This window comes from Pteropus vampyrus, unplaced genomic scaffold (genome assembly GCF_000151845.1).
Source record: "Pteropus vampyrus isolate Shadow unplaced genomic scaffold, Pvam_2.0 Scaffold454, whole genome shotgun sequence".
Lineage (NCBI taxonomy): Eukaryota > Metazoa > Chordata > Mammalia > Chiroptera > Pteropodidae > Pteropus > Pteropus vampyrus.
In genome coordinates this window covers 394,302-406,289 of record NW_011889235.1, presented here as the reverse complement: position 1 = coordinate 406,289, position 11,988 = coordinate 394,302, and the positions used below count along the sequence as shown (strand labels likewise).

Here is an 11,988-nt window from a genome sequence, read left to right as displayed (position 1 = left end):
CGAATGGGCCTCCAAGGCCTACCTTGGAGCATTAAATTCGGAAGTTGGTTCTTTTGGGGGGCAAGGCGTAGCAGGCAGTATGACTGAGTAAGGAAGAAAGTGAGAGTAGGAAATGTTTACTCACTTGACCACCTCGAATGTAAGTTTGACATGAGCCCTGACGTCCACTTGTATGTCCCATGCACACACCACATTTGTGGGGTATTTTTTAGGGTACCAAGGGCTGGAGAAGGAGCCTGAAGCATTTGTGAGCAAACCGCCGCAGTGGAAATTTTCGTCTGCAAGAAATAGTGAAGAAACCCCATCAGAAGGGGCGCTGACCTCTGTCGGCTTTAGAGGGGTCGAGAGGGGACAGAGCGAGGGCACAAGCCAGGAGAACTTATCCGGTTACTGCGCTGCTTGGGCCAGAACCAAAAAGTTAGCCTTAGAGACCCCTCTGAGTTTCTAACCCTTTTTTTGGGGGGGGGGGTCAGATAAGATCCTTATCTGTGTCCTGTCGGGCTTACAGGGTTTTGTGAGGAGACAGATAGTGACATATGGTGGAAAGGGCTTTATGAACCCACGTGCACAGACAGGTCCGAGCATTCGTTTAAATGAAAAGGACGCAAAGACAAGGCAGGCCATGGCCTCCTCAGAGCAGTGTTAGAATTAGAAGAGCATCCGCATCCCATGAAATCCTAGCTGAAATCAAGACCAAGATCATGTAAAGCGTCCATGTTATGGCTGAAATGTTAGATTTGGTGTGGAGTTTGTTGAAGCCCCTCCCTGCTGGCTTCCATGTGTAAAAGGAAGAAAGAGCATTCATCCAGCTGTTGGGAGTGTTAAAATCGAAAATGAAGCACATGTACGCCACGCGAAGGGTTTAAATAAAGCTGAATTTACCTGTAGGCGGGCTGTCACCAGTCGAGTCTGAAAATATACAGAGAAAACAGAATACTGTGAGTGAGGACTTTTATCCAGAACACTCCTTTAAAATACCCACAAATACTGACACTCAAAGCTGTGATTTCTTTGTGTCCCAGTGGACAGAGATGACTCTAGTTCTTCAAGAGTTTGGACATTTGCACACCACGGGTGCGAATGAATGAGATTTGATACAAACTGTTGGAGGCCAGCCCTGGGATCTTCACTTCCTTGCTCCCCCAGTGTCCATAGCCCGACCATCACGGCAAACACTTAGCCCTCTCTTCACAGCGGACAGTGACTCGGAACCCCACTGGCACAGAAACTGTGTTTCTGGTGACTCTAAACTCTCCTTCCTTCCTACCTCTCTTCCTACCCTCTGTGGCGCCCCTAACCCCACCATTTTGTCAACGCTAATATGCTGCATTGCTCTTAATAATTAGCGACAAAGAATTTAATTAGAGTGGGCCCCAATTTCAGGATCGAAGAATTGCTAGGATTCACATATCTCGGGGGGCTGGCAATGAGTCGAAAGGTATGTAAGAGCGATAACTGTTTGTCCTGCGTTTGAATGGCCATCAACACCTACTCAAAGATAGAGAATGAGAGATGGGTTAAGTAAGACAATCACATAATTTGTTAAAGAAAATTGGGTACTACTTCTTCTTCTTCTTCTTCTTCTTCTTCTTATTATTATTATTATTATTATTATTATTATTATTATTATTATATTTTTAGAATCGAACACATTCTATTCCAGGCAGTTGGGAAGAAGTATCCAAACGATCCGTGTTGGTTAAAGATCAGCAGCCCACGTCCCTGCCCGCTGGATGAGGGACACACTCTGCTTTTCAGTAGGTGGCTCATCTAGCTGCTGGAAGTGCTAACATTGAAAACAAATTGAAATCATGGCATGTATCTACTTTTGGTCAGGTGCGGGGCTGAAGGAACTTCGGTTACAGAGCTGAGCTCAGCCTTCACACAGGGCCATGGAGGCCCTGATGGAGCACGGCTGCGAGTGCTCTTGGACGTGCCTTTGTTGTCTTATCAATACAGTGAGACTAACAGTCCCCTCTTTACTGCAGACCGTGAAGACTGAACAAGAATAGGAATGCAGCGCACCCTTTGGACACCAGCTACTACTCTTATTCTGGAGAGAGTTGGTTGTCACCGACACCATAGCATGCCTACCCAGGAGTGGGATGTCTGATGACACAAACTCTTTATTTAAAGACTATAACTTTTAAAGTGGGACTGTGACATTTTTCTGGACACAATTGAAGAGAAAGAAGACTAACTCTGAAACCAATTGACTTTAAAAAAAGGCTTGAAGCTCAGCGCTCTATTCAGAGTAATTGCCTGCTGGCATTGACTTCTCCCTTCTCAGAGGCTGCTGGTGGGTGAGACTCTCCCTGAGGCGTGCTGTGTCCCTCGGGGCTCACCTAAGCAGATGGCGCTGGCATCTTCATGGTGCCCGCAGTTGTGGGAGAACCATCCACTGTGCGTGCACTGCCACACCTCGGCTTCGTTCCCTGTACAGCGCACGTCATCCAGCATGATGTGGCCAGTACCTCCGTCAAAGTAGCTCCGAGCTGGGGCGGACAAGGCCTCGCCACAGCCGAGCTGCTGGCACACCACCCTGGCGTCTGTCAGGTCCCAGTTGTCATCGCACACCGTGCCCCAGGTACCATTGTAGAAGACTTCCACCCGGCCCTCACACCTGTGGCTGCCGTTCACCAGTCTCAGGGACACACCTGGGGGACAGGAAAATAGAGGTCTCTGAAATGAGCTGTTGTCCCTAAACTCTAAGACCTTTTTCAGATAGAGAATGCCCAGAACTTGGGCACATTTTCCCATATTAGCTCTTGGACTCTTGATAGGATGCCCCTCTGTCCTAATTTGCCTGGAATAGTCCTGGTTTATGACTGTCATAGATCAATTAATGACTGTTAATTACTTGAGAGTCTTGAAAACTTTCAAAAGTATCCCAATTAGAGGAGAAATTACATGGTTACCCCAAATATAATCCACTGAGAGCTCTGAGATGTCCACATATCCTGCTGTATAAATGTTCTGGGTGGTTCTTATACTGAATTCAGCTGGGAGCAGGTGGGCTGGTAGTTGCAGTTGGAGACGGTTTTGTTCCAGAAGGATTCGCCTACTGCACATTCCCTTCCTTTGAAGAAGAGGGAGGCTCTCATTTGCATCCTCCATCCATAGCCAAAGCAAGATATGAGGTGCAGCTACCTGTTGCTTTAGGCAGGATGTTTTAGTGAAAGATAATGATGGTGAGTGGCAGAGCAGGGTGCTGAGTGGGCTGGGGGCTGTGAGTGTCCGAGTGGACATCACTCAGGATGTCATGAATGAAAGTGGCCTCTACAGGTCAGATTTAGAAAAGCATATCCTCTCTTAAAGGGGAAGGACACAAATTAGATCTAAATTCTCTCCAAGTAGGTATGAGGATACTTACCACTCTCCCTCCCATCTTGACGAAGGCCATTGTACAGAGCGTAAAACCCTGTGTTGGTGATCATGGCGTCACTTCTGAACACTACGGTCATGATGTTTGAAGAGGAGAGGAACGTGAGCTCTTCCCCAGCACAGAATCTGCCCATGGAGAGTGAGGCCACTTGCCGTCCATCAAACACTTCAATGAAGTCGTAAGGACACCCATAGACATCTTCTAATCTGAAGAGGTAACACGGAGTTAATCTCGCCAAAGAAATCTGCAGAACTGTCTTAAATAAAATCATTATTTGCATCGCATTCCTGCCAGAAACCGTGATCATCCTTGCTCCCTCCCTCCAACCCACACACCCCACTAGCGGGCCCGCCCCCTTAAACACTGCTTCAGTCTGCCCTCCTGTCCTCTATTGGGACTGGCCCAGGTCCGTCATCCTTTCATCTTATCTCGCTTAGTCTATTTCAGTCTATTTCAAGATACCCAACTGGTACCTTGGCGTTCATTCACTCTCTTGCACCATCTTTCTTTCTACCTTGAGTGCCTCCTGATTGGCCCCTGACTCTATTCAAACTCTGCCACTCCCGGGGTGGTGGCAAGTGTCTACTAGGTTCTCATTGAGTAAAACTCTCACGAGACCCAGAGCAAAGAGAAACGGTGACAGCTGTAAAAGATCCGAAGGCCTGTTGACGAGGATTCTTCCTTTCAATGTCCCAAACTGCCTGGTTCAAACCAAATGTTTTCGTGACATGTTTCAACTAACTTGGAGGATCAGAGAAGCTGTCCCTGACCATTCCACCTAACGCTGTCGTCTTTGCTGCTTTTACTCTATCCTATTACCTTATATGTATATGTTTGTTCTTCATAGACTTATCCACTTACCGCTAACTGAAATGGTCCATCGAGATACTGGTTTATTTGAGTACTATTTGTCTCCCCATCTAGAATGTAAATTCCATGAGGGTAGAGATCTTGTCTGTCTTGGTCAGCGCTGTACGCCCATGTCTAGACCAGAGCCCGCCCAGAGACTGGGCTCAATAAATATCCATTTAAAGAACATCAATATTTATCAAACATGATAAAAACGTGAGATGTGCCCATTTGCATTTAAATAACAATAAGAAGGCCTTGATGCACATGAGTGCTCACTATATAACATATACGTAATGGCCACAACTACACTTGACCACAAACGACTGAATTTGAAAACCTGCTTATTGCACGGCACACCTGTTCCAATAAAGTCAGAGCCAAGTACCTCAAAATAACAAATTTCTAATATTTTAAGAAGAAGTGATAACATTTGTACGTAAGGTGAAAATAGTGTGGCAGTAACAGGTGACGCTGCCACCTGAGAAACCATTTCATTAGAAAATAGGGCACACTTCACTTAGCAAGAATGAAATAGCATACTTTAAATATGGGTATAGTTTTTACAAATCGAGTGCAAAGCAAACCTCCACAGAGGTTTCATGTTCCTCATAAAGCAAGCTTCAGTGCAAATTAGGGTTTTTGTCTCAGCACTATTGACATTTGGGGTGGGATAATTCTTTGCTGGAGAGGCTGCCTTGTGAGTTGTGGGTTACTCAGCAGCTTCCCTGGCCTCCACCCGCCAGATGGCTGTGGCGCCCCCACCTCCATGGCGATCATCAAAAACATCTCCACACCTAGCCAAATGTCCTGTTGGAATGCTATCATCTTTCCCAGTTGAGACTCACTGGAGCAACTAATAGCTAACTTTGTATCCTAAAAAGCAAAAAAGCAAATATCAATAAATCTAGACTTAAAAACGTCAGAACCCCAAACTAGTGACTAAGCCCTGACTCTAGGCAGCGCATTAGACAGCTCCTTGGTTGGCATGCTCTGAAATTATGGTAGCATATTTACATCGGAATAATAACCTTGAGACACAGGGGGTGTGGATCATTACAGCTGTTTTCTGGAAGTGATATAATGATCCCAAAACATTAGCACCGTGAGTTTAATAGATTTGAAATATATGGTACCAAATCTTCTCACATTGCTTTCAACAAGTCAATGTGTGTGGAATAAATGAACGAATGAATGATAAATACATTTTGCTCTTGATACATCGAATCCATCCCTCACCTCACTGCCTACTCATTTTACATTTGAAGGCAGCGTTTTACCATTCAGAATTTTGACTTCTGTGGCTGATGAGCACAGATGGAAAGCAGTGGCAGAGGTCTGGGACAGACTATGTGACAATGAGAGGGAGACAGAATGACCCAGATGTGACCCAGTGAGATGGAACCAGGGTTAAATATTATTAGGAAAAGTAATATTTTCATTAAATTCACTCCTGTATGTGTACGTGTATGTGAATATATATGCATATAAATACGCATAGAAATAGGGCGAATTCCTTTAAAAATGAATGACGGTTCGGGAAAAAAATAGGAAGTACAAGGCACGCGGGAGGAATGAATGAACTGAGGCTATCTGTAGAAGAAGAGTCTCAGTAGAGACATGATGGAAAAGGGGGAAGTAGATTTGTTTTGTGTAGCATCACAGGGAAGAACGAAGAGGAGAAAATGGGAATGAAGAGCAGGTCTGGGATTAGCCGGAGGAAAAAGCTGTGTCTGCAGATGGAGCTGGCGAGGATGAAGGGGTGAAGTTTTCGTGGTGGGTCCCCTCGGCTGAGGCTCAGCGGCTTGGTGTCAGGGATGCTCGTGGAATGTTGTCTAATTGCGTGGAAAGTTGAGCTCAATGATTAAAACACTCTCCTAAACTCAGATGACCAGACAGACTTTCACCTGAAATGTAAAAGGACTGGTCACGTGGTACTATAGGCCGAATGCTTGTGTTCCCCCAGAATTCATAGGCTGAAACCTACCCCTCGATGTGATGGTGTTAGGGGACAGGGCCATTGGGAGGTGATTAGTTAGGAGGGCAGGGCCGGCGTGAATGGGATTAGTGCCCTTATGAAGAGACCCGAGGAAGCTCGCTTGCTCTTTCTTCCACGTGAGATTATAGCGAAACGGCAACCATCTCTGAGAAAATGGTCCCTTATGAGACACTGAATCTGCTAGTGTATTGATCTTGGACTTTCCAGCCTCTGGAACTCTGAGAAAGAAATTTCTGTTGTTTATTAAGCTGCCCGGTTTATGGCATTTTTGTCATAGCGGGCTAAATGGACTAAGACGCACAGAAAGGCTTCTTTTTTGAGGAAAGAATGGACTCAAATCTAATCCAGCATTTGAATAGAGAAAAGCGAAGCTGCTTACTTCAGGCTTGGTATCATTAACTTTATGTGGAACTTCTCAGCCAAGTGTACCACCCAGACACACTCCACGTTGGTGGGGTAGTTCGTAGGATACCAAGGACTGGAAAAGGAGCCCGAGAGACTTGAAATTACTCCTCCGCAAGAGTTACTTCCTCCTATAAAAACAGACAAGACCCACGGATGGCTTCTTCAGACATGCACCTTGCATTTTCTCAGGTGTGGAATTTAGAATTCTACCCGGCTTAACAGTGAATCATAAAATGGGAAAGGATCATGCTGGTATAGATACAGTTGTGACTTGGCTGATATGTGACTATACCTCTGGGAGGGGACGCAAAAGAGGAGGAAAGGTGTATGACAGGAGGCAGGACCCTAAAATTCATTGTCAGTGAGATGAGAAATGGGATCGGACATGCATGTCGCAGGTGTGGGGTGTCCGGGCCATACTTCAATAATGCTCTCCCCAGCTTCCTGCCTTGCAAGCTCAATCCACAGTCCTTCATGAGGGATCCATCCCACCAATTCTTCCCCCAAGGAAGCCAGGACAGACAGACATCTATTCTGCTTTTATGAATTATCAAAGTGATTCCATCCTTTACAGGTTATACCTTCATTGAAAGAGAGTTACCTTGTGGTAGAGACGCCTGAGGAACAGAAGCTGCAAAATTCAAAACCAGAGGAAGTCAGGAAAGAGCTTAGCATCGTGAAATCATCCTATACTTATACAGATGAACGAATCCGCTACTGCTCTCAGGCAGAGGTGGAGAAATAACTCTCCGCCTCCGTAACCCATGCCAAACAGGCAGCCACAAGGGCTGGTGACCTCCACTGGGATGCCTTTGGGACCTGGATTGAAGTAAGAGGTCCCTGCCAAGTGTCCTTTCAAATGCATCATGGTGGTGCCAGCCCACAGAAGGGACAGCTGCTACCTTCATTGCCCAGCCCTAGAACACTGCAAGGTGCACCCCTGACCTCCACCTTCCCCACATCCAGGCCTCCACTGAGGGCAGAGTGTGGCAGCAGCCACGGGGAAGGTGTGGGGAGGAGGCTGCTTTTGGGGGTCAAGGGCACCAGTGAGCAAGGTAGTGGGCAGCTGGGAACCTGTCCTAGAGAGGCAGGTGGCTGCAGGAGGCAGTTCTACATGTGCTCCGATATAGCTGGAATCTTGAGGTTGGGAGGCCACTGTTACACACTGACTTTGAGTAGTTACCAGATGAAGATCCACCCCTTCTCCACTCCCATGGTGTTGGCTAAGCCAGGAGGCCCTTGGGGGAGCCCCGATAGGTTCACTTCTCACCACCCGTCCGCTCTTGACCCTCCAGGAGAGAGTCTGGCTTTCAGTGTGTCTATATTTTCCTGCGAGCTTTCATTTCCTAATCCATGTCCCCGAGAGGCAAACCTTTCCACCTCCTCTCCTCTCCCTATCAGTCTTCTTCTCAGCCACCGTGATGGAAACTTCCTTCTCCATCCCCGCTCCTGCCCTTCTTTGCTCTGACTCCAGACAGGAGAGGCTTGGATGCCATTTCATTTGGGAGATGTAGCTTTTAGCTCACTGTTAAAGCCACCAGTTCTCAACATTGGCCACACGCTGGAATCACACGGGAAGTTTTAAATAGAACTGATGGCTGGTGTGACCTTAGCGGGTCTCATGTGACTGGTCTGGGGCACAGCCAAGGCTTCGAGAATTCTAAAAGCTCGCTGGGTGATTCTAGTGTCCAGGGGGCTGTCCACCGGTGTCTAGGTTAGCACAGAGATTAGACGTCTTATTCGCTTTGCAGAGATATTGTAAATTCAGTGTCTAACCTACCTGGGGGTGTAGGAGTCACATCTGGAGACCAGTCCCCAGCATCTGCATGCATGAAAAAAGGTAAATTTAGGGAATCGAAGTTAAATTCTCTGAAGACAAAGAAGTAGTTTTCTAGTGTGGGCAGGTCTCACGCAGGCAGGCTTCATGTCACACAGCAGTGCCAGACCTGGGCATGGTTGAAGAGGACGGAACCCTCCCATTGTGTGGCCCTGGTGTGTTGTGTTTTCAGAATGGAGTCAGCCTCTCAGCATTCTCTGTCAACCTGGCTGAGGGACATTCATCTGTCAGGCCACTGGCCTTAGTTTCCCTGGCCCTGCTCTGTGCACACCTTCTACCCGTCACTAAGAAGCCACTGGCTGAAAGATCCTGCCATGGGAGGAGAGGCTACCTGAACAGACGACACTGGCATCCTCATGGTGGCCACAATTGTGGTCTGACCAGCTGGAGCTAGGGCACTGGCCGAGGTGGTTCTCGCTTCCCAAGCACTGCAGGTTGTCCAGAAGGATATCTCCAGAGCCCGGGCCAAAATGGGCATTCCCAGGGGCGGCGATGGCCCGCCCGCACCCCAGCTGTCGGCACACGACCTTGGCTTCGTTCAGGTCCCACAGGTCATCGCACACGGTGCCCCAGATCCCCCGGTGAAAGATCTCCAGGCGTCCTGAGCACCGTCCGGAACCGCCTACCAGCCGCAGCTCCGGTCCATCTTCTAAACAGAATGGGATTTTATTTTTGAGTTTGGGACATTTTAAGTAGGAAGGATTTTTTAGCATTCACATTTAGCAAATAAATGCAAGAGCAAAGCCTTAAGGTTGTCTTGATCCAGTAATAGGTTGGACTTACGGGCTTAAGCGTGAGGTGGAGGAGGGGTTGAAACCCAGCTCTGTTGCTCCCTAGCTGTGTAACCTTTGACAAGTTACTCCATCAGTCTTGCTAGATCTTCCCACCAAGAGATCTAGCTGCTAGATCTTCCCACCAAGAGTGCCACGTGGGCAATTGAAATAAGGCTGTTCATTTCCACAGGGAAAAGCTGTATTCTCTGAAGGGTCTTGTGCCTGTGTACTGGACATGTGGGAACTGTCCGGAGTGCTGAAACCTAGAAGCCAAACTTTCCTGAAGAATCCACTTCCCTCCACCAGCTGCCCAACCTCATACCCTAGACTCACCCAGATGAGAAGCCTGGGGACTCTTTCAGCCATGGCCCTATGGGCTGTCATTTCATAACCAAGTCCGAGTTGTACCCAGCAAGCATACTACCTGCCAATCACAGAGCCTCTGATGCTCAGGGAGGTCTTTCAAAATTTATCCCAGGCATCTGCTAATAGGGGAGTCCCTCGAATTAGAAAATGGGTCTCTCATTTAAACACCCAAACAACTACTTGAAGCTTCCTACCTGACTCTCCTTTGTCTTGTGGAATCACATCGAACAGAGCGTGAAAGCCAGTGTTGGTGGTCACAGAATCACTTTGAAACACCACTGTCATGATGTCTGAGGAGGAGAAAAACATCACAGCTACTGGGGCACAGAACTTCCCCATGGAGAGTGAGGGAATTCTGGGACCATCGAAGATTTCAACTGAGTCATAGGGGCATCCAAGGATATCTTCCAGTCTGGAGGAATCAGAGTGGAGGGTGAGCAGCAGGTTAGAACTTCCTTTAAGATCTTAAAGCTTAAAAAGTATGACAATCATAAGGTTAAACATTTGAATTATATTTTAAATTGCACATTAATATATAAAATATCAATTAACTTTTTTCAGATGTCTTATTATCAGAAGTCTTATTTTCTTTGAGGAATGTGTGATATCTATGGGTACGACTTAGTACCCATAAATATCACACATTTTAAAATCATAATTTTAGCCAATCACGACCTCCATGGAACATTGGGAAATGCTAATGTACACTGCAAATGAATTCTTAGCAGTCAGATTATCAGCATGTAATCGACACCACAGCCAGATTTTCCTATCTCTGTATTTCACATTTTCCATACCCAAATTCTTAGGGAGAAAAAAATCATGATTTTAAAATAAAAAATGTCAGCATGTTAAAGAGTATTTGCACTATGGTGATTCTTCACGAGGTATGTGCATGGGCGGTGATTTTGACAGGGTAGACAACTGATACCATGATAGACTTTGGAGATGTGGGTTCGATGTTTTCATTTCCTTGTAGGCTATCTGTATCCTTAGGGTTTTAGTCAACAAAGATAACATGTTTCTAGGATATTCTTTGGCATAGGGCATATCTCCCTCCCTGGAGCAATGATTCTGTGCATGCTAAAGGTGGATTATCACCGCATTTCACAGTGTTGTGTTTGTGGCATTATGTGTGTCATAAACAAGCAGAAAAGCTTTGTGCATGCTTTAGTGGTGAAGAGTTGGGCTTTTGATGTCAGACAGACATGGAAGGTTAACCTTGGGCAAGTCAGTTAACCTCTCTGAGCCTCAGTCTCCTCATTTCTAATGGGGACAATTAGGGCTATAGTGATGCTGGAGTATGGCAGAGATTACAAAGTACATAATACAGAGCCTGGGCACGTGGCCAACACCAAAAACATGTCAGCTCTCATCTCATGTCAAGGAGATAAAAATGGCAGTGACTTTGGAAAACTGATTCTCTTCATGTCAGAGATAAAGCAATGACTCCATGGTCTCCTTTTACTTTGCAGCAACATTTAGAAGATGCGGGGCCCACGGCTGGAGTAGTTGGCTAATGTGTGCGTGTGTGTGTGAAAAGCTTCTTACTGTTTGTTTAAAATTTATAAAATGGAAAAAGAAAGTCTAAGAGAATAAATATTGGTACCTGGTGTACAACAAGGGCAAAGCTAGTAAGGAGAATTTTTGTGGTATTTTTTGAAAAAAAAAATTTAAAAACTATCAAAATAAGGTTAAGACAAATATGTTAATAAATCACTTACTGATTTTTTCAAGCTAGAAGTAACTCATTGGCTAGCACTCCAAAATTAACCCAAGCTTCAAATTAGAAAGAATTTTGTGTCTTTCTGGTTTCACCCCTAAGGGTTTCCCATCAAAAGAAATATCTTTATTATGATTTCACAAACCAGTATTCTTATTCAGATAAAGTCTTCTCTGAGAAAGTTGTTTTCTTACTTCAAAGTCGGAATCATGAGTTTTATGCGAAATCTTTTATCCACATGGATCTCCCAAACACACTGGACATCTGTGGGGTAGTTGTCTGGGTACCGTGGACTGGAAAATGAGCCAGAGAGGCTAGAAATGACCCCTCCGCAAAAGGTATGTCCTCCTGAGATAACAGGAAAAATGATGTCAGGATGTGTCCACGTGGCGCCACTGGTGTGATCCCAGCAAGGACCAGCTCCCGCCAGTGGCCTGAGGCAGTCAGTCGGACAGCAGTCTGCTAGGTGGGCACACACAAGGCTGTCTGGATAGATTTTAGCCTAAAGTCTCCTAGGAAGGAGAATCCGTTCAAATCTAATTCTGATGAGTCAAAAAGTGTTAGTGTGTGAGAGTTCCCTGCCTTTCCCACTCCCCCTACCGTCTGATAAAGAAAATACTATATTTGTCCTGTCTGTTTACTATTTCTTCT

The 11,988-nt window shown here is 46.0% G+C and overlaps 1 protein-coding gene across 1 annotated transcript in view; it reads right to left on the bottom strand.

The window, feature by feature from the left end:
• Positions 1–11,988, bottom strand: part of LOC105306712 (deleted in malignant brain tumors 1 protein-like) — a 95,385-nt gene that overhangs the window by 33,567 nt on the left and 49,830 nt on the right. The window contains exons 8-13 of the mRNA XM_011381895.1: positions 9,809–9,904; positions 8,807–9,124; positions 7,240–7,255; positions 6,613–6,711; positions 3,374–3,591; positions 2,346–2,657 (exon numbers count right to left, since the gene is read on the bottom strand). Of these exons, the coding sequence (XP_011380197.1) occupies positions 2,346–2,657; positions 3,374–3,591; positions 6,613–6,711; positions 7,240–7,255; positions 8,807–9,124; positions 9,809–9,904 (1,059 nt within the window). The remainder of the gene's footprint in view (positions 1–2,345; positions 2,658–3,373; positions 3,592–6,612; positions 6,712–7,239; positions 7,256–8,806; positions 9,125–9,808; positions 9,905–11,988) is intronic.